The following is a 24,129-nucleotide window of genomic DNA, read 5'->3' on the forward strand; positions in this document are numbered from 1 at the left end:
ATGCGTGAGACTCACGGCCAATGCGTGAGAGTTGACAGCCCTGAATTGAATTAGTCTAGACTTCTTTTTGTTAACCTAGAGCCTATAGGCCTATAACTAGGCCTACAGATTCAAGACCGGGGATGGAAGTTACACGGGGTAGTTGTTACACCAAGCTGGAATAAGGGAGGGCAGGCTAACTGACATCCATATGTTGCCTACACATCACTATGGTATACTGCCAATCGCGAGCTTTCTCCATTGTTCTACTTAAATGTTTAGTCAAAAAAACTTTTTTTGTCCTTTCCCAGTGACTTTCTGACAAAACTGTAATATCTAACAACTGAAGATGCATTATGCTAGCCTAATAGGCCTATATATATCCCCTATAGTCATGACCTGTAATTCTGCCTCAGGGTTGTGTTATAATGGCTTATGAGTGTAAAACTCCCTATAGGGATAGTTGTTACACTGTAACAACCTACCCCATATAACAACCTACCCCTTTACATTTTACATGTGAACTAAATTTTGTTTCAATTTTCAGGTTTCAATATTTCATAGGGCCTATGTCTACTGTATTTTGCTTTACCTAGAGCTGTAATTGTTCTACTGATAATGATGACAAGAACCTGGAAAAGGACAGAGAGGTGAAAACAACCTCTTAATGTAACTTGGAAACTGCTGCCCAACGTGTGTTGTAATATGGTGATTCTTTGCGAGTTGCAGCGGCTGACTATAATATAAGGGCATCATAGCTTAATATAAATGAACTTATTATAGAATAAAAATGATCTAAATGCTTCTAAATGCCTATAAAAGGTCCATAAAAATTTCTGACATTGTAACAACTTACCCCGCATGGTGTAACAACTTACCCGGTATGCGGGGTAAGTTGTTACAAAAAATTACCTTCATTAATTAATTAGTAGTTAATTAGTTGTTTGATGTTTTCATGTTTTGTATGCCCCACTGAAGTTTTAGTAAACATAGTGCTGACCACAGACCCAAGATGAAGTGTTCGTGTTCTTTCATTGGAATTATATGGGGCAAAATGTCAATTTTGTAACGTCCATCCCCGTTCTCCCCTACAGTGATGCAGTGATTTTCTCATTATCATCCGAATGATGGTAAAAATCATCGAAATTCTGATTTTGGTACCTTTGTCATTGTCATAAATGTGTTAACATAGACCTACTAACAGGCTTGCTCTTGCCTAGTAGTCAGCCGAAAGCCGTGTAGGCCTAGCCTACTTGTCAAGGAATTCACATGAATCTGTAATAGGCCTATATATATAGGCCTAGGCCTAAATTATAAGCTACATGCATTTCAATGGGCTTCAACTTCTGCTGCTGGTGGTTAGGCCTACTTTGTTATTTGCCAAATGTTTCATTTTAAAAGTACTAAATAGGCTTAACAATCACTTAGTCCTATCCTTTAATTTTAAGCAATTTATAAACAGTTTTAAGTTTTTCATACTTTCACTGAATGGGTCTTTAAGCAAGCAGTCAATTGATTAATTAAACTCATTAAATGAAAAAAGTTTGTACCACCCTGCACCTCAAAGTATATAGGCCTGTAGATGAAATAATAAAAATAATAAGTGGTGCCAAAAAGTGCTGCCCTCTCCGCCCCGCCCCTTAAAAGCCTACCGGCTGCGTTTAAGACATATTCATTGCTGTTTTTAACCTGCTCATGCGCAGTATGTAAATATGAATGCGTTTTACGAAATTCTGTGAATTTTAGGCCAAAATGAGTCTTCCTGTTTCCTCTTCCCGGGCCGTTGTTAAAGCCGTGCGGGGTTTACCAGTGGTAGATTTTGTTGTTATAGGAGGAGGTATAACTGGTCTGTCTGCTGCTTTCTTTTTGCGCCGATATGTTCGAAAAAATGGGAAAGAACCAAAGGTAAGCTTACAATAACAATACAAATGTATGTAGGTATGCTAGGTGAATTTAGTGGGGATTATGCATGCACTTTCAGTTTCCCACGCGTTTGAACGGGAATTGGATTGCGTACTTTTTCGATGTCTAGTGAGCAAATTTCTTCAATATTTTGAGAAAATGATGTCAAATTTTCTATTCTATATTGTTTGGTAATAATGTCTTTTGCCAATAGTATGTTTAAAGTTGCAATAATTTCGCTGACTGGCAAATGTGTTAACGAAAGTCAGCGTAATAGTATGGCACTAGGGATATTATACCAAACTAGATTTCGCGGTTCTCGGGTTGTGCGGGTCTCGTAATATCTCTAATTGCTCAACACCCGTTACGGTACCCATATAGCTGCCCTGACCTATTAAACTACTATAATAATAGGCCTCGCCGTCTCTCAATGATCAAGATCCAACTTGACACAACTCTGTTTTGTAGCTGTGACGCTTACTTCGGTACCATAATCTGGAAACCCATCGTTCGCCTCTTCCAAGCTCTGAGTGTCCTGCTACTACGTTGGAGGACCCCGAAATACCCCGAAAGTAGTATCTAGATTGGATGTAAGCCGTTACTAAAGTAAAGAAACCAATCAGGAGAAATGTCAACTCAATAAGGCCTAATATTACGGGTTATAGGCCTTACCTGATTATTTTATTAACAGATTATTTTTATCATAATGTTAACCATTCTGGAGGACCTCGGGAATAGTCATGTTCTGCTGACATAGGCCAATGCACGCGTTCCGTATTGAAATATGTGTTGAAAGTAGGCCTATTGGTCCGATGAGGTGCACCTGTTAGTCATACTGTAGGCCTAATGCTTTCCGATTCACGCACTGCTCCCGCCGGCACTCCGCGTTGATACCACGCGATAGCGCCCCGCAAGCACGCGATTGTGCACCGCTGAACGCAAACCGCTGACGCCTTGAACGCGATAGCGCCCATGGACAGAGAGACGGACGGACGGACGGACACGCCATGATTAGTATTATGATGTTATCTCGCGAGTTTCTAGACCTAATAAATCTATTTATTACTTGAACAGATTGTTGTTTTAGAAGGCAGTAAAAGACTCGGAGGCTGGATTCATAGTGTGAGAACAGAAGAGGGCGCTGTTCATGAATTAGGTCCCCGAACTCTAAGACCAGCAGGGTGTGCTGGGCAGACTACTATTAACTTGGTAAGTTGAGTAAATTAAATAATTGGACACTAACCATGTCAGAGAATTTTGTAATGAAGAACAGATTAAATTGTTAGTTTCCGAATCGGCCCGATAAGTTCTGAATCAGATTCGGTAAAATCCTCGCATTTGATATTTTTACTAATTTTATGCAAAAGTAGTGTGTATGCTTCAAAGTGCACAACATTAGATACCCGGTAATACATGTATGTCGTATTTTACCGCATATTACTGGGGGCTTATTATTTCTTTGTTTTAGCTTTCTGAAAATAACAGTGAATGATCACTATTTCCATTTCAATGTGGCCGGGCAGGCAAGTAAATGTCAATAAAATATTATTGCTGAATAAACAAAAAATATATATATATATATTTTTTTAATCTTACAGTATTACTTAACATCTTATACCGCTGATCTCATTTTCAGGCTTGCGCTCTTGGTTTATACCATGAGCACAAAGTAGTTGCGGTTCGCCGAGACCACCCATCTGCCAAAAATCGTTTCATCTATGCTAACGGAAAGCTACACAAGCTCCCTAATTCCCTACTATCACTCATACGGAAACAGGAGCCATTTTCCAAGCCTTTGTTGTCATATGCGTGGAATGAATTTTTTGTACCAAAATCACCGCTTGAAGATGAGAGTGTGTATGATTTCAGCCATAGAAGGTTTGGAAAAGAAGTAAGTAAAATAAAATGGACACTCTGTGTTATGATATTATGTTGATGATCATGATTCACCACATCACCATTCAGGATGTGAGCCCTAAAGGGAACCCTCGTAAATAAATGCTGATCATTATTGACTGAACCAAACTGAGTTGTGTTACACTCTGTTTCTTTGGGTAGATATTTGAATAGCATCGGCAGGGTAGCGTCAGTTTGATGTGTTAGGGCTCAGGGGTAGTATTGTTTATTTGTTTGCTTGTTTCGCTTCTCGATTGATATGTTTTGTCCACCTACCTCTGCTGTAAATAAACACAGCCAAAAAAGAAAGTCTCCAGTAGTTTCATCCCCATTTAATCAGATTCGGATGAGTTTATGGCAAAATAATTTATATAATAATTTGCTATACACTTTCCTGCGAAGATTGATACCAAATTTGATATCAAAAGTTTAATCATCATGAGCAAAGGAGCCGTTGTTTGGAAATTTGTGCAATTTTAAAAATGACAAATTACGAATTGACCATGCAAAAATCAATGCATGGTATCAGCTTATTATGTGGCCTGATGAAGCATGCCCGTACAGGAATCATTGTTCTTGCCTGCGCACAATTGAAAGAGCGGGGTATTTGATTTGCATTCAGGCGACATAATTCTTGGCACTCACGCTAGCTCTGCTACGTGATACAATTCCCTATGTCATTTTTTAAATTGCACGAATTTCCAAACAAATGTTTCTATGCTCACAATGATTAAACTTTTAATATCAAATTTGGTATCAATCTTCGAAGGAGAGTGTATTATAAATTATTTTGCCATAAACTCATCAGAATCTGATTAAATGGGGATGGAACTACTGGAGACTTTCTTTTTTGGCTGTGTTTATATCATATTACTACCCGCCTTGTAGGCGACCCTGCAGTCTTGGTTTAATGAAGTAATCAGAGCAAATTGATGAGCCCAATTTTTATCACTTAACTGCTCTCAAACAAGTCCTCAATCTATTGTTAGGCTCTGTAGTAATGTTTCTAGCTGTCAGATTTGTGATTTGTGTGCAAATGGAGAGTAGCTCTACCACAGGGCCTTTTTTGTTTTTTACATGCTATACTCCGAGACACTCACTTTATACCCCTAAAAACTGCTAATCCCAGTGTCTTGCAATATAAAGTATGTAAAAAAAGGGCCCTGTGCTAGGGCTAATAGAACGCCCTCTAGTTATTATTGGTTTCTTTTACTTATGTCCCTCACAGGTTACAGAGTACATGGTCGATGCTATGTGTCGTGGCATTTATGCTGGGGATGCCAGAGAACTTAGTGTACGCTCATGTTTTCCCTTGTTACACAAGTATGAACAGCAACATGGAGGCATCATTAAAGGTGGATACCAAGCTACTCAGGTTAGACCAGGTAGGTAACTCATACAACCCCATGCACCCCTGCACACTCACCCCACACATCCCCTTGGCAATACGTATTTATTCCTGAGGACCTGATAAATGAGGAAATTTTTCAAGTGCAGAAGTGCTCTTATTTGTATGCATGTCCGTATATGTTAAGCCCTCAAAAAATTGGTAATACCAAACTCGTCCACAGATGTTTACACTATTATAGGGTAGTAAGCTTGAGGATCTCCTTTCCTGACTACTTATATTGGGCTATTCCAGTTGAAATCCATCCACCCCTTCATGGATTCATGACCCTAATCTCCTACACAAGGAGGTGTGTATTTCAAATGGGGTTACCTGAATGGGCAACTCCATTTGAAATCAACTTTTATCGCCAATATGGAATTAAGTCTCAATTTTTCATATAACTTATTTGCAGCCATTTCCACATAGAAAATGGGGACAGTTCCCGAGATTACAAATGCACCCCTACCCACACACACACCCCATCCCTTGTGTGTGTACTGATATTATCATATTTTAAATATATAAGTATTATTTTTCAGGTGACTAACTTTGGAATTAAAAGTGCTCAAACCCTTACAGACACCACAGAATGTATATACCTGTATATGCATTACTGTTAAGTTGAAACCATGACAAATTATCCGTCTGATGATCGGTATACCCAATGATCGTAAGTGAGGGTATGCTGTGAAACTAGTAGTAACGGTTGCCTTTTCCAGAGGTCTATACTTTGAATTTATTTTAAATATATATATATATATTTTTAATTTTCAACATTCAAGAAAAAGACTCATTTTTGGCGCATGATGACTTAATGCAGAAAGAACATAGGGAGAAGTGGTCTGTATGGACTCTGAAAGGAGGATTGCAAACACTTGTAGAGAAGCTGGAATGGAGACTAGGAATAGACAGGGTAGTTATTAACACAGGGGAGACATGCTCTCATCTAGAGTTTGTAGATGAAGAGGAATCTGAAGGTGGAAAGAAGGTAAGGAACATGCTCATCCATCTGTACACAATTCTTTAAGGGACCGATCATCATTTACGGCAGGGGGATAATGGGCATTTTGGAAAAAATATCGACAAAAAATTTGTGTTCCCCCTCTCGCGTCCGCTCAAAATTAATTTTCGGATTCCCCCTTGTTTTCCTGAATTTCTCCATTTAAAACTTAACATTCCCCCTCCTGGTTCAACACAAAAATTTGCATTCCCCCTCAAGACCCAAAAAAAATTCAGGTTCCCCCCTCAAAATGCCCGTTCCCCCCTGTCGTAAATAACGATCACTCCCTAACCCCAACTGGCTGCTACATTGATAGAATGACCTATGCTCTTCGTCATCTACCAATGGCATGTGTTTATTGTATGATGCTTTTTGTTGATGATGAAAAACAGCAACAGAGACACAAAACATTTGTGCAACTTCGCAGAAATAGTGATATAAAATCCATCAAAAATGCAGTTGGGGTTTACAAATCTGCATTTTCTTTGCTTGTATTTATAAAAAAAACATAAAGTATACATAATTATTCCTCGAAAGAAACAACATATAGAGTACACAGTAATAATGTATTCTCTGGATCAATATTATTTGAAAATTATGCATACATTTAATTTTTATTTTTGTATGTATTTTTTCAGGTTGCCATTGTGACAGCTGGAGGAAAGAAGTGGCAAGCAGACCATGTGGTTTCTTGCATTCCTTCCCATAGTAAGTGCAACAATTTTAGGGCTTATGTTTATGGCACAGATGGGCAGTCGGTTGTCTGTCCACCTGTCTGTCTGGGTGGAAGCAATATCATTAATGCACTGCATGCTAGCCATAGGCTTCAACTTAGAAAGTCCAAGTTTTGAGATATTATCTTAAAATATCAAGAACTATCTTAAGAACCACTGAACCAATACTAGGCTTGTTTGTACTCATTTTAATGCACTTTTCATGCTGAGTCCAAATATGTTCATGGAAAATGTACAATTCTGAAATTTTTGAATTTTTAAAACAAAATTTGAAACTTGTCGTCTGCAGTTAACATCCACGGGGAGAGAGTTAATCCACTCCCTAAACACCAATAGCAGATCAGCAGATAAACATCTAACTTAGGCCTAAAAAAATTGTTTGATTGGCATAACATACAAAAAAAATTAGGGTAGGTCGGTAGGGATTTTTTTTCTTTTCTTTTTTTACACATGCTGTAAATTGCGTATGATAAATGCCTTGGAACTTTTTCTTTCTTTTTTTTTAGTTTTAAATTAATTTTTTTTTTTTGCAAAAAAGAAGAAAAAAGTCTAGGGTCAGGCCTACTTTTAGGGTCGGTTGGGTTACGCCAATATGATGTAATAACAACATAACATAAGCTGAAAAATAACAAATACTGGAGAAATCACCAAAATAAGAAACACAGTACCACCAAAACTAAAAAAGAGAAATCTAACAATAAATCAAGACAAAACAGAACAATACAAAGTACACAAAGATGGTCCATCAGACTGGAAAAATTACTAGAGACTAACGAAGATATAAAAAGGAGAAAATGTCTAGCAATAGCATCATGTAATCAACTCAAACAATTCCTGCAAAGCAAAAAAGCAACCATTACAACAAAAATGAGAATTTTTAATTCTTATGTAGGGTCCATTTTTCTATACAACAGTGAATTATAGACACTGACAACAAAAGTAGAACTCAAAATAGAGTTTTTCAAAGAACTCTACTTAGAAGAACAATATCCATTCACAAAATTAAACAAAATGACAAATGGTGATCTATATACAAACTGATCCCAGATGAAACTAATACGTCAAGCCCTAGCTGAATTCCAACATAAAACTAAACGACCCCTGTCGGGCGACCCAAACCAACATGGGTGGTGCAAATCCAGAAAGAAGTGGATCAACAAACTCTAACGACCAGAATAGCCTGGAGAGCAGTAATAGGGTGCAACATAGCCGGAAAGCGTGGACGATGATATGATAATATAATGTCATGGCATGCATACAGAGCTTCAGCCAAAGTAGTCAACCAAGCTTTTGTGAATGTGCAGGTATTCAGGTCTGAGAGGTTCATGCATGTGGTTGAGGCCAGGCTTCTTCCAGGCTCTGCTGTGTTTTCATTTAGTCCCCCCCCCCCACCCCACTCCAGAGAGTTTCTATGGATGTTAGTGGGCATGACAGCATCGCAAACTAGTCTTGTCTGGACTACCCAACACTCCGCTAATAGAACCTTGATGTCAAGGTAGACACTGGAGACTCACTATGGACCACAATGGCCTCATCCCAGTGGCATAGTTCAATAACCTCAATTAAACAACCATAGTGCAAAATTTGAGGTTTTGTGCCCAAATTTTCAAAGGTCATTCAATGAATAAACAGATGTATTGGGGTTAAAGAACTTGGCCCTGATAGATGAGCATGTTGTGGATCCTGGGGACTGGACAAAGCCTTGGCTTGTTCCCTTCAGGATTCAGAGGTTGATTTGTTGGCAGCTCTTGATATGACAGGTCTGGACACAACAATACTAGGTCCTTGACGATGGCACAGGTGATGTGAAGCTGAAGAAGGGCACACAGGTCAAAGTTCCTGAAGGTTATTCATTATTCATTGTCTGCCAAGGTTGAACTTTAAGGGAAAGATGTTGTGATATGAGTAGACTCTGGGAGTGGTTCTTCCCTCAATTGCCGGCCACTTCTCATTGCCAGAGGTGATGAGGGCAGCTTCCCATCCTCCAGCATCCTATTTCAGCCCATTTTGCCAGAGATATTCGACATGACTTCTTTTTCTTTTAAGTTTACCGGTTGTATGTGTGATGAGAAGCGGGTTCGTCATATTCAGGGTCTTGCTGGGTCTGGCAGCAGATTTTTATGTACATGTACATTGTGCAATGCCTTACAGGACGCTGCAACATCCGTTGATGAAGTTGTAACCAGAAGTTATGATACTTACCTCTCCCATTACCTGAAACATAAGACCAACCCAGACAATTTGTCAACTAAAGATCTGGGTGAGGCTGTGAAAGGGCAATGTGGCAAACCCTATGATGAGGCACATCTGAGCCCTACAATGGATTCATTGCATTATCTGAATAATGTAGGTTTGCAGGTCATGAATGCTCTACATGTTAGCTACAGGCTTCAATATAAAAAGTTCAAATTTTAAGATATTTTCTCAAAATATCAAAAGCTATATCAAGAACCAACACTAAACCAATACGTCTCTAGTCGACACCCCAAGTGGAGAGAGTTAAGACTTTGTATGTATATGAATTTGCTAGGGTAGTCACCAAGATGAAACTCTACAAGACCCACTTTGATTCTGTCATCAGGGACAACCTCCAAATCTTCACACCCCCCATGCCCAACAGAAATTATGTAAGGCGGCTGATGAAGCAAAAGACAGTTGAGTTTATTTTAGGTTGAGTGGATGATTCTCGTCTGGAGAGTATCCAGACATTCATCTTGACCTATAATGAAATGAAGGCTGTCTACTGTTCTAATGAGCCCCTTGTTACTTGTCCAGAGCTTTGTACCCGGTATCCAGTGGTGGCGCTACAGGAGGGGGAGGGCAAGGGGGCCATTTTTCCCAAAAAAAGATATTTTTCTCCCCCACCCCCATTTTTGAGGAAAACGCATGTACCGGAATTACTCGACAGGGACAAGTCTATAGGCGATTCACATTGCGAAATTCCTGACAGACATCCCAATTTGAGATGCAGGATACACATAGGATCCATGGCTCTACACCAGCAGACGACTTCAGTCTGCTGTGTAATATTTTTTGTTAAGATGAGCATCCATATAGAGGGAGTTAGCTGATTCTGATATCTATATAGCTGCTGTGATCTTGATGGAATGGTGCATTATAATACCTGTATGTACTGTACTGTACTCCCTGTCCCTGCCCCCCCTGAAAAATACAGCACTGGAATTAAAAAATATTATTGTGCTTTGTCAAATGAATGGTACCTCAATCTTAATAAAAGTAAAATTACACTATTTGGCCAAATTTTTACAAAATGCATATTCAAGCACTAACATTTCTAAATTCTTTTTATAGACTTATTTTCTTTTATAACCATTCATTAAAATTATCATAAAAAGTTAAAATTGGAGGAAAATCTCGTCATGTACTCAAGATTTTGAATGCTTAGACTAGTGTCAAATCTTTGAATTTTGTAATGTAAGAAAACATACAAAAAATGCAGGGTTTGGCCTTAGGTCTTAGGCCTAAAAAATTGTTTGATTGGCATAACATAAAAAAAGTTAGGGTAGGTCACGATCGGTAGACATTTCTGACCCGGAACAACAAGGAACAAAGGAATTATCTCAGCATGGGTAAAGGAGTTTTACTTTGCATTGTAAAACTGCATTCTGAGGGCACCCAACTTGTGTCTTCAAAAAGGACCATATTTGAAATTCATCAATATTTTTGTTGTAAAACTTCAGATCTGGGTCAGCTTATGGAAGAAGAACATGACCAATTTGCTGAAATCTTGAAGTCAATTAAATCTGTAACCGTGGCAACTGTCAACTTGGAATATGAGGGCAGTGTACTAACAGAAGAGGTAAGAAATGTAGAAGATTGTGGCTCCTTAAGGTTTGTCTTAACCCTGGAATTATGGAAACTTTTGGGGCTCATAACTGCTAAATTCTTGGTCTGAAGTATATAAAAGTGTACATATTTAGAACAGCAAAGACATGACGAATCCATCTGTGAGGTCAAATTTTGGCAAAAATGCTCAGTTTTAGAAATATTATACTCCCAATTTGTAAACGTACACTTTTTTTCCCATCATACCCCAATTTATCTTTTATCTTTAATCTGATAATCTCACCAAGACTCGAACCACAGACCGAACCACAGATTTCAAGGTGTTGTTGAGCAGAAAAAACCTCCTATGTACTTGTGGCCCTTGAACATGTTTAAAACAAAACTGCCAGGAGGTTACATAACATAGGAGGTTTGCTTTAAACATGTTCACGGGGGCCAATGACACACAGGAGGTTTTTTCTGCCTAACGATGAAGACCAACTCTTATATATCTTGCTGGAGCTCAAGAACAGCCCAAGAAAGGCTATCATTTTTACAATCTTGAATATTTTGTGTTTCTTTATTTCTGCAGGGGTTTGGTTATCTTGTACCATCCAATCAAACATCTAATGTACTAGGTGTGGTGTTTGATTCCTGCGCATTGCCACAGCTCAACAGAACAGGCAAAGGAAAGACTACTAGGTTAACAGTAAGTACATGTACATGTACAAAAAGAAAAAAGAATCTCACATTAGTAGATATATATTCAGCTAGCTGCGGAGCAGGTGACCACAAAATGAAAACTAAACAAAAACGAGATCAAACACTTGAGTCAATCTAAGTTTTCTCAATTCACAAACTAAGAGGTCCTACAAATGGCAGTAATTTGCATTTCACAACATTAAATTGTTTTACAGTAACATAAGACAATCTATAACACACTTTTATGCATACTGCGGAAGGTAGGCATGTCACCCATGGGAGTCAACGATAAGTGAGGGGCGCATTAGCAAACTAAACATTCGCGTAAATAGTGCGAGCAGCACGAGCATATGCAAAAGGATGTTTGGGCGTAAGCCCTGACAAGTTGAGCACTCCGTGTAGCCTCAAATGAGCGATGTCGCCAACTTCAACATTCTACCAGCATCAGCCGCATTCAAGCATACTCTAAAGGCTCAGGCACAGAACCTTCCAATCTGGAGTTAAACAATCTGAACTTTTATGTCTCTTTTTATATTGCAGTGCATGATGGGAGGAGCATGGTTTCACGATCTATTCGGTGATCCCCAGAATGTGGACTCTGACCATTTACTGTCCATTGCTAAAGAAGCTGTCAGGGACCATCTTGGGATAACAGCCACACCTGTGTATTCAGCCGTCAACATCCAAAGAGACTGCATCCCTAATTACAAAGTTGGACATCATAAAGTCTTGGGTAAGCTTATATGTGACCGTACACCACGAATGAGCCATATATGTCCTTAATTGTATTCTGAGTTACAGTGTAAAATGTGCATGAAGGCCGTATTCATATGTACCTCAATTTGGTGTGACATGTATCTCATTTTAATAGCGCTAGTCAAACAACTTACATTGTATTTTGTCTAGGTACGTATAACCAACAATTTATAATGAGAGCACATTTCTGAACCTTGATTGACTTGGGGATGATTTGAAATGACCGCCAATTATGAATGTTTGATATTTATTACCAGTAGTGTGGGAAATGAGACACATGTAGAACCGAAAAAGGTATACCATTTTGTTGAAGGAGCAAAGTTTAACAAATCATAACCCCGCTTCTGGATATCGTTTGAAGTCAAATGATATATCATTTTAAAGCTTATGGTATATATTTTCTAAATACAAAATAAAACAAAATTGATCAGGGGTGGAATTTATGGCTCATTCATCGTGTACAGTTACATATCCAGGGGCGTAGCCAGCTTTCTTGGTCAGAGGAGGCAAAATAAAATTTTTGGGGCAAAGATAGAAAAAATATCTGGTTGCATCATTTTGACCCATTATCGGCGGGATATATAATATAGCATTTTTTTAGAGAGACTGTACAGGTAAATTCTTCCAGCTTCCATGGGACAATGACAATTTGGTATTTTACACTATTTTGGTAATGATGAATTTGTGTGGGAAACAGGCTCTTTGCCCCTTTTACTTTCCTTTGCCTTCCCAATTTTTCTCTTGTCAGGGGAGCACTCTGCCCACCTGGCATAAAAAGATTTTTTAAAAATGTGAAAGAAATCTATTCTAGTTTATATCACTCATACATAAATTCTAGACAGTTCATTGGTTGATTACCATTTGCCATTTTTACCATCACCCACTCCGTGTGATAGTCTTTACCATCACGTGCTTTGCCGTAGTGCGCCTGCGCCAAGCCGTGCGCTGACTCTTGGACTCGTCGATTTAGTTATGGGGTGGACCCCAAAATGTGAAGTATATCACCGCAAAACATGGTGTTATGTTGATGAATAAATGTATTTCCTACCTTAAATAGTATTTTAGTAATAGAATTTATGCATGAGTGATATAAAACAAATATTAACTGTCTTAAATTCATGTAATGGTCGAAATATAATCACTCGGTGAAAGATGTATTGTTCCATTCCACTCGCCGTTCGGCTCGTGGAATGGAACAATCCATCTTTCACCTCGTGATTATATTTCAACCATTACACTCATAGACAGTTAATATTTGTATAATCATTAATGGTAAAAATGTGTATGTGCAAAATGCGGACAACCACAATGGTTAACATAATTTGTTCCTTTATTTGGTTCTTTTACAGATGATCTTGATGACTATGTCAGAGAACAATCTCTTCCACTGACACTACTTGGTTCCTCCTATAGAGGTGTAAGTGTAAATGACTGTATATATGAAGCGATGAAAGCTGTGTGGAGAATGAGATCAAGCTGATAGTTGGTGGACAGAGATTCCTTAAGATTTTAACACTTCCTGCATTCAACAAGCAAAACATTTTGCAGATTTTATACAATTTAGCAGATTTATACCAAATATATGATTTAAATGAAGAAAAATGACTCTCACTCTATTTTTTCAAGATTTTTGAGTCGGTCCAAGGGCATTATTTTTTTTAGGCCTTAGATTTGACTGTTGTGAGTTATCCAGTAGCAAGTAGCATCTACAAAAAATTGAAACTCATGAAATTCTGGACTCGCCAACAATGCTCAGTTATGCTGTGACCTGTTCCCCTACAACAGGGGTGTGATTTTTCCGATTTCGAATTTTGGGATTAAAAATAAAATCCGGATTTTCAAAAAAAAAAAAAAAAAAAAATTTCAATGCAACCTTGTCCATGCTCAATGCTCTGAATCTAGCTGTCCTTAAGGGAAGGGGTATGAACGTTTGGACAGTATTTATTGTGGTATATTAGAGCACATCAGACATATCGAATTGCATTCTGAATACGAAGAATGTCCTGATAATTTTGATTTTTTGATTTTTTGAAATTCGCAATTTAATACACATTTTATGGCAAATCATTAAAAATTGATATTTTTGATATTTAACAGTACTCAAGTAAACTTTATAAATCTGATGATGTATGTAGGTGGGATGAAAAGCCGACGATCAATTGAAAATTTTGACCTTTCGTATTGAAGATATCAGTGGATTTTTTTCCCAAAACACCAACAAAAATTAGGTCTTTTTGGGGAAAAATCCATATCTTCAATATGAAAGGTCAAAATTTTCAATTGACCGTCAGCTTTTCCTCCCAGCTACATACACTTTAAGAATATATCATTAGATTTATATAAATTACTTCGAGGACTGTTATATATCAAAAATTTGAAAAATATCAATTTTAATAATTTGTCATAAAATTTGTATTATATTGTGATTTTCAAAAAAATGAAATTTATTTGATATCAGAAAGACATGCTTTGTATTCAGAATGCAATTCGATAGGTCTGAGGTGCTCTCATGTCCCACAAAAAATATTGTCAAAACGCAATAAACGCTCATTCTAGATCCCTTAATTGTATGGGAAAAAATTATGCAATCAATAAGGAAAACAGGAGAGGATGATTCAATGCAACAGTACTCTGCAGTTTTCACATCAAACATTTTCTTTTGTTTTGGTGATTTTCAGTGGAACACTGTCATTTTCAGTATGATTTTCAATGTAAAAAAATTCATAGGTGTACTTTTGCTGAAGCCAACTGTATGTCATTTCCCAACCTAATTTATTCCCTGCGTCTTCATTAAGCACAATGAGCTACAATGGGCTGTTGCAGTTGAAATCCATACACCCCCTGTGGAAGATATATGACCTTAATCGACCATACAGGGACTGTAGATTTCAAATGGAGGCACCCATTCAGGTAACCTGATATGAAGTTTACATTCCCTGTCTGGGAGATTAAGGTCATTTCTTCCATAGGGGGTGTGTGGATTTCAACTGGAATAGCCCATTATTGAAAACCACAGAAATAAAAAGAAGAGAATGTGGATTCCACTGCCATCTTTGTTCCCTGGCATTGAGAGTCTATTAAGGCAGCTGTGTACTCTAGACATTGTTTCTTTCGCAAAATTGATGTTTTTTTGATATGTTTGTACTTTGTTATGTTTTTTATAAATACAAGGAATGAAAATCCAGATTTGTAAACTCCAACTGCAATATTTTAAGGGTTTTATTTCACTATTCCACTCGTGTTTGAAATTGAAAAGGAAAGAATATCTTTGTTGTACCAGCCAGGGTACACGCGCGCAACAACGCATCACGTTGCGTATAGCGCAATTTGTTAACGCACAAATACGCTACGCATACCCGACGCTTATCTGCATGCGCGGCGCATCTTATGGAAACACCGCGGAAGCACAAAAACCTAGTGGTCAAATGGCTCTGTTTTAGCTGATAAAATGTGGGGTTTTTTCAAGTTCTTTCCCCTGATTTAAATATCAAGTTATGAATGGATTTCGCTCAAACTTCTCAAGGGGCCATGGATTTACTCGATGTTTATGTAATGTAAGGTAGAAAAATAAAAACTGCCGCATTCTCCTGCGAGATTCGATGAAAGTGCAAAATGTGACCACTTTAAACTTCAACAGCCATTATTTCAATGTTCATTTTCTCGGTAAAATAACGATTTAGGTACACGATAACTCAATAAATACAGCATCTATAGGTAAGCAAATATGAACATCGTAAAAGCATGATCGACTCAAGAAACGGTTTTCTCATTTTTTATATTTTGGTCTATTTCCGATTTTAGGCATCATTTTGTGCAAATAGGCGCTTGTGAATTTTAAAAGTTCGATTTGATGCCTTATATGGTCAATAACTCAAAAAATAAGGCCAATATCAAAAAATAAAAAAACTGTTTTTGGAATGGAGCCTCAAGATTGAGCTAAAAACAAAATAAAATATTTTGGAAAGAGTGTTTTTTTGTTATGATGTACCTAACAAATATTGCCAAAAACTCACTTTTTTGTGATTTTCTTCATAATTTTTGTTTTTACCCCAAATATGTATTTATATTCAGATTTATTGATGTCTTGCCTTCATAAAAATGTATACTTTTATATGTCTTGCGCAAATAATTACAAAGTTATTGCACTTTTACTACATGCATGTCTGAGAGTACACAGCCTCCTTAAGGACAATTTTATCAGTAATGTTTGACCATTGATCAATACTTGCATACCTTCCGTAGGGGGTGTATGGATTTAAACTGGAAGAACCGATTTTCTGCCATGCAGGGTACAGGGAGTGTGAATCCTGTAGCTATTTCTGTGGCGTAAATATCAAAACTACAGCATCTATTATAGTAATTATACTCATGTACAACATATATTATATATACATATACTGATAGGTGTCAATCCCGGGGGGCAGGGAGATGTGTTTCCCCCCCCCCTCATCTTTTGGCAAATTACACATATTTTTGCTCTTTTCAGTGACATTTTAACCATTCAGGTTGAATGTCTCCCCCATATTTCAAGACAGATGGCACCAATTCACATACTGCGCATGTTTTATATACCAGCAAACACAAATTTTCGTCGTCTGTATTCCATAGTGGCTTATAGTGTGGCGCCGCGAATAAACAACTTTTCGAGAAAATCGGGTTTGAAGAAATGCCAATTTAAAATCGAGTTGTGTAAATCAGACAGTCATTATATTTTGTAAATGATGTGAAATTTCTGTAGTAAACTAAATAGATTTTATTGTTATATATTTTTCAAAAGAAATAAATACATACTATTGCTGGCAAACTGAAAATAAAACTATACGTCACTATGGAAAACAAACAAAACGCAATACCATAACCTGCATATACCATTAACCGTACGCCACCTCGGTCGCTGTGTAATCCCTATGGCGTTACTTTTCGTCGTTCATATTCCATAGTGGCGTATAGGTCCGATACGTGTACGCCACTATGACATACGATGTTTTTCATTTTTGCCGATATTTCATAATTATAAATGTGTATAAAAAGTGGCGTATGGTCGATACGCCACTATGGAATACAAAAATGTCACTTTGTAACTATACGCCACATTTAATTAATTAATTACTAATTAATTAGCTAATTATGACTGATGAGACTTAGAAAAAATGAAAGAGAACATCATTAAAAACATATGTGCCAATTTTCAAAAAAATGACCAAAAATCACTATACGCCACTATGGAATACAGCCGACGATAATATGTTGGTAAAAGTTTGGTTTCGTAAAAACATTTCAATAGCATTAAATTTTGGGTTATATAAATGTCATGAAGCATTTTAATAAACATTCTGTATAAAGAAATATGACAAAAACATTTTTAAAATGTCAAAATGTTATTGTGAAATATTATTCCAAACATATTTGCAACATTTAGAAAATATTATATTAGAATGTTTCTCATCAAGTTTTTAAAAATGTTTTTGAATGTTATTCAAATGTTTCATGCCTTTTATACACCCTTTATATAACCCAACATTTAAACGTTTTCTGGCATCCTTTTCTAACCTTTTGCGAATATTTTTTTAATCGTTTTGCGTTTGCTGGGATGTTACTTCCAATATTTTCATAGATTGCAAAACTATTATCTTTTAAATAGTGCAAAGATTTTCAATAAAAATAAAAGAAGTCTTTAATATTGACCAAAACTGTGTCTATTTTTTGTATTGTTTGATGTAGTAACTAAATATGTTTATTATCCATACACAAATTGTTAGGATTTGTAGATCACAATATTACATATTTTTGTTTGACAAATCCAGAAATTTTACTCATGACTTTCACCATATCCAGGCTATTCATAAGTGTTCTGGTCTGCTGCATGTTCTGAATACAACTTTGATCCCAAGGAATAACAGTGCATCCAACCTCGGGGGGGCACAGTTGGACCAGATGACTTGTGATGCATGCTCAGGGGTGTGAAATTTCAGCTTTTTTTATTGCTAACATTTATGCGTTTTCTTTTATATTTTTCCCATATTTGATGTTTTTACCCTGCTTTTACGCTGTTTTTCAGCTTTTTTTTTAGTAATTCTCAGCTTTTTTGGTCTGAGGCCGCTCACACCCCTGCATGCTCAAGTGAAGAGTAAATTTATGGATTTGTCAAACAAAATATACAAATATATACTGCCATGAGAGGTGCTGGTCAAAACTATGGGCCCGAGGAGAGATTAAAAACCTCGCGTCGAGGTTTTGCCAAGTTTTAAAATAACGGTTACTTAATGAAATAACGGTTAGTTCATGAAAAAGAAGAAGTGAAATTTAGCAAAACGCGACGAGGTTTATTTGCCCGTAAGAGAGCTCTATTGTTCCGCTATTGTATCCGCTATTGTATCCACTATTGTATTCTATTCATAAAAGCTACTGCAAGAATCGCGGCAATCCCTGATATTGCTGGTGCACACCGACACCGCCTGGCTAATAATTATTTGGTGCAGAAGGGACACTAAAATGAATACACGGGATCGATACACGTGAATTGCTATGCACGATTTTGATATCAGACGAAAATCTTCTGATACCGGGTTAGAAAATGATGAATATCTCCCGTCATGATTTTTTTCTCAAGAAACCAGATTTGGTCTCATAAACTTGGAAATACGTGTTGAACAGATATGATAGTCGCTAGAATGCGCTTTGAAAATTGGCCGTGCGCTTTGAACTCAAAATTTGACCATTTTATATTGCGTTGGTCCTGTTATGGACTACAGCGTACAGCGTGTAGTACAGCTGCACTCACTGTAGGCAGTATAAAAGTCGATGACCATTGACCTCAATGGGGTATACAAGCTTAATCACGCACAACCAAGATCGATTACCCGGCTATTGTGAGTAGCCTTAGTTATGTCCCTCGACTAATTATTAGTTTAAAAGAGCTTTAAAGGTTTGAACCAAATGGCTAATCGTGGCTGTGGATTTAACCTACCATGGCGATTCCTGCCATGAAGATATAGGGTCGAAGACACTGTGTGGTGTCTACCGCCGGCGTTTCGTATTTATTAACATTCAAAATGATCCGATACTCTTTCATTTATAGACTTATTCCCACCTTTTATATAATATTCAGAAATTGCAATTATGAAAACTACAAACTTTGAAAGTGAAAATATATTACCATCGAAAATATATCATACTTAAATTCTATAGAATCTATAGAGGCATTGCATGTGAAGTATCATCCCGTAAATATGGCAGACTACTCAAATGCATTCAACAAAAGCATGATTGCAATCTACCGTGACAGTTCGTCTCACACACATAACCCTGCACTACGATCAAATAGGTTGATGACAACATTTGATTGAATGGACTGTACTCCGCCATAACTACGGTGAAGGACACCGGTTCAAATTCTTTGTTTGGAGCCAATCAATAATTTCATGCAGGGCCTCTATAGATACCCAACCCAGAAGTGCCCATTTATTTTCTAATTTTTTGTAATCGCGCCCAAATATCCCCGCAAATATCTTATACACGGTTTTATTGATTCATTTTGGGCATTTCAAAAGTTAGAAGTCGTCATAATTGGCAACATCCATTGATAGCAATGGTTGAGTAAACATTGTCTAAACACTAGATAAAAAGACAGCTTTGTACTACAGAGAAGATGTGAGGAAAAGGAGATAGATCCAGCTATCCTCAAACAAAATATGTGTGCTGCCGCTCATTCAGAAGTAATCACGCTATTCAGGTTTAACAATAAAATACAATAAAGGGGTTCGAACCAGGAGGGTGAAAGTGCATAGGAACAATGCCGGAAACTACGTCACGCTATTGTTCGACTTAAACTACATCATTTTTAACCCCTTCCGTTTCCGTTAATACAGCTTTAGTCTCCTCCACCTTCGCAACACGGTACGTGGAGTGACTGGAATCACAATGACAGCGGAGGAGAATACTAGCTGGTCAGACAATGTAATTCTATCAAGCATATAATACCTGAACAATCACCGTCATTTGATCGATTTACTACAGAATATATTGTATACACAAAATATAATTTTAAAATTGTAAACCTGTTAACTTATATACTTGTGTACTAAAGTATAAGGACACTTGAATAAAATCATGTAGAAGATTATCCGCCTATTGTCTAGACTTAAACTACATCTTCCGGTGTGTTACGTAATACTAGGATGCCATGCCCTGTTCGAACCCATGATGGCAGGGAACCTCTATTATTATCGGGAATTGCCTGTTACACATGATCGCACATAAGGTCGTAGGCAATTGGTCGGACCTCATCTGCCCAGAACATATTGACCCAGGTCAGCATACCGCCATATCCTTCCCGACATGCTTAGTAGCCAAGTCCGTAGAAGAGTGGATCCACACACTATGTACACAAATATACATTTGGCCACATTTTATTATACGATTAATACGAATTTATTAAACATGGTAACAAATATTCTCTAGCAAATCGGTTATAGATGGAACTGGTAGGCATATTATAACTTCGGGATATTAAATATCTTCCTGACCAGCCAGATCTGCGCATGGTCAAAGACGAGTATCAGACCGACGCAAACTGGCTTAGTCTCCACATCAGCCAGTTTGGTTCCGCCCCTCCACAGGGAGCGTAACCTGTGTAGGAGACTCGGTCGGACCTGGTCGGACCTCATCTCTCCCCATCGATTGTGTCCTATAATCCCCGACATTGCCCTTTTATGAAGTCACATCGCCCTGATGATGGGTGTGATACACAACTTGCTGCTTAATAGTTTTAGGAAAAGGTCAATGTCTGTATATCATCATACTATGCATACCATGCATGCAGACCCTAACATCCAGTTATATTTCAAATAAAATATGACCGAAGTTCCATGTCAAATTATAATTTCTGACGCTTGTTGACTCTTTCAATACGATTTATGATAAAGACTATTTTCAATTATCAAAATATCTTTATTAGGTTTGCAGTTTAAAAACCACTAATCGCGAAGTGAGGATATCGAACATAGGCCCCCGCAGGGCTACAAAGAACCACAAACCGCGAAATATGGATATCCAACAAGTTTGCCCCGCAGGGCTACAAAGAACTGCTAACCGCGAAATATGGATATCCAACTAGTTTGCCCTCGAAGCTTCAAAAACCACTCATCGCGAAATATGGATATCCAACTAGTTTGCCCCGCAGGGCTACAAAGAACCATTAACCGCGAAATATGGATATCCAACTACTTCGCCTCGCATGGCTAAAAAGAACCACTTACCGCGCAATATCTTTTTAACTCAAAAAAAGAATTAATATCTACCAAAACACGTTTCAAAACGTAAAAGGGCCAAGTTTAAAAATCTTTCCTGTGTGGCTTTTCACCCTTTTTAAACTTGGTCCCATTTATGAAAGTTTCTAAAGACCCATACGAAGTCATCTTTAGGCTACTTGTTTGTTTTCTTAGTTGTCAGTGTTCATTTTGTAGAGTAAATTAATTAATGTTCGTGCTTGATTGAAGTTTTTCCGTAAAGACGTTATAATGTATTTTGATTTAAGCAAAAGTAGCAAATACTCACTTTGTTAAATTCTTCATCGTCTTGTGCGATCCTGCGCCTTATGTACAGATGTAGGGCCTATAATATGTAACAGGTTGACAGACAGTCAATTTGCTAAGTATATATAATACTCTACTACTCTTTATGAACACGCAATATAATGAAACATAAACCTTCAAATGTTTTTGATAATACATAGCCTACGTCATATTGCACCGCTTTCGAACAGTCTTAAACCTAATTGTTGCATGTAGAAATTAGGACTCATTCTTCATGTTATTACGGTACCACTTTACTGAATGGGACCAAGTTTAAAAAAGGGTGAAAAGCCACACAGGAAAGATTTTTTAAACTTGGCCCCTTTTTACGTTTTGAAACGTGTTTTGGTAGATTGAGGTTAGCAACTATTTTAAACTGTTGCGATTTGGTAGTTCACAGGCTCACAGCATCTTGCAAATGGCAGTGAGCTTTGGCAAAAATTGCTTTGATCATTTCATAGCAAGCGTGAATTCAAATATCACAGATATACTTTTGTAGGTCCTATGGTTCTTGAGTTATGTTGTAAAGAGGGCTGAAAAAAAAAACACGTTTGTAAAACGTACATAACTCATTAACAACAATAAATCAAGCACGTTTTTGTAAGTACACCAGGCACAAAAAGAAACTCGTCAGTTATAGCCATCCTTGCTGTTCAACAACTTGATTATTTTGGATTATTCTGAAATATACATTTTGTTAATTGGACTTTGCTTTCTCATTTGACACCCTGTTCGTGAAAATCGAGCAAGAATTGACCAATATATGCACCTCCAAACCCCAAAATCAAAAGTTGCAAGTTTATCTATTCAATTGTGCCTGTTGTGCTTTATTGATTGCCCCATGGTGCTTGTGTGCAATACAACGATGCGTTCCCATTGAAAATCGTTGAAATTTCAACTTTTGATTATGAGATTTGAGGGTTTGGAGGTGAATATCTTGATCAATTCTTGTTCCATTTTAACGAACACGGTGTCAAATGAGAAAGTAAAGGCCAATTTGAACAACAAGGATGACTATAACTGACGAGTTTCTTTTTGTGCCTGGTGTATATGATTTGTAGAATGAACTTGAGCAAACATCAAACTGTAATTTTTCAATAATAGGCCGTATATTGATTTAAATTATGAAAATCAATTTCTTTTGGCTGCTTCGACCAACAATACGTCGGGTACCCTTAATAGCACTATTTTCCTGAAGGACCATAGTTTTAACCAGAACCTCTAATAAGGGCAGTACATATAATGTTTATGTACTTCATTAATATAATTTGTTCATTGATTTGTTGAAAGAAAAGTATTCAAATTTTGTACTCACAATTTTCTATCCCAAGTGAACAGCACAACCTAAACCTGAACCCAACATAACACCCTTAACCCACCATATAGCTGCCCTGAACTAATAACACCCCGTAATGACAATTTGCGACCTAAATTAAGCCACAATTTACTCCTTATTATGAGGGAAGCAATAATTAGGCTTAAGTTGTAGTCAGGGGGTTCGGATCCCGGGTCACATTCTAAATGTGTCATGTGGTGTAAAAGCAAAATTATGTAAAACCGCTGGGGCAAGACAAAGTACACACTGAAAGTTTTCAATTTTTAACTGCTAAACCGAGTAACCGTCTATTTTGAACGGGCTGTCAGCCTTGAGAAGTGTAAATTTACTTCAAGTAAACGACTTTTCGCGCATGTTAGCCTAAAATGATTCCCTCGCGCTTGACCATTTTGTTTTAATCCTATGAGAACTAACTGCCGATTGGTCAAAATGAATATGGTGTCCAATTTTGAACCAATCAAGGAGGGTATTAATAAGATCATCTGCAAATGCAAGTTTGACCATAGTTTAAAGCCTATACTCATAATTGGCAATTGAAATGAGCATTTCAAGTTATCATCCAATCAGAAATGCTGTTAGATGGCCAGTAGTGTCAGGGAGGGGGGGGGGGTAAAGTTATTAATCATATATTCGGAGTCCAGGAAAAGTACTGACTTAGTTGAAAAAGGTGATTTTATAAGAAATTTCCTCCCACAGAGCAGAGCACCGTGTTGTTTGTTGCGGCAGCAATTGTTTGTTTTTGATGGTTAATTGTTTGGATGGAAAGTCAGTCTGCCTTGAAAATCACTTGTCTATGTTATATACCAATCTCTTTAAATTATATTTTTAACAATCCATCAGGAAAATCATAATTATAACATCAGAAATAAGGAATTTTCAATACCCATGTAGAGCTTCAACTCAGTTTTGACAAGTTTCAAATGTTTGGCGGCAAAATTTCTGTTAGGCCTAATGCGTTCTTTTCTTTAAGTTTTGCCCTACATCCGACCTGAAGTTCGGGGTAACCCCGCCACTCGTCAGCGGTACTGCCCGACACAGTCACGGTGGCGTATGTATGAGCCCTTTTTTGTTCTTAG

At 37.4% G+C, this 24,129-nt stretch overlaps 1 protein-coding gene across 1 annotated transcript; it reads left to right on the forward strand.

Annotated features, from left to right (window-relative positions):
* The first annotated feature begins 1,621 nt into the window (after window positions 1-1,621).
* Window positions 1,622-13,921, forward strand: LOC140169872 (protoporphyrinogen oxidase-like). The gene is made up of 10 exons (XM_072193186.1): window positions 1,622-1,884; window positions 2,956-3,090; window positions 3,518-3,772; window positions 5,006-5,162; window positions 5,950-6,155; window positions 6,806-6,875; window positions 10,603-10,721; window positions 11,280-11,396; window positions 11,930-12,122; window positions 13,495-13,921. The coding sequence occupies exons 1-10, from the start codon at window positions 1,732-1,734 to the stop codon at window positions 13,623-13,625; spliced, it is 1,536 nt and encodes a 511-aa protein (XP_072049287.1). The 5' UTR covers window positions 1,622-1,731; the 3' UTR covers window positions 13,626-13,921.
* Window positions 13,922-24,129: the final 10,208 nt, after the last annotated feature.

This window comes from Amphiura filiformis, chromosome 14 (genome assembly GCF_039555335.1).
Source record: "Amphiura filiformis chromosome 14, Afil_fr2py, whole genome shotgun sequence".
In the NCBI taxonomy this organism is placed as follows: domain Eukaryota; kingdom Metazoa; phylum Echinodermata; class Ophiuroidea; order Amphilepidida; family Amphiuridae; genus Amphiura; species Amphiura filiformis.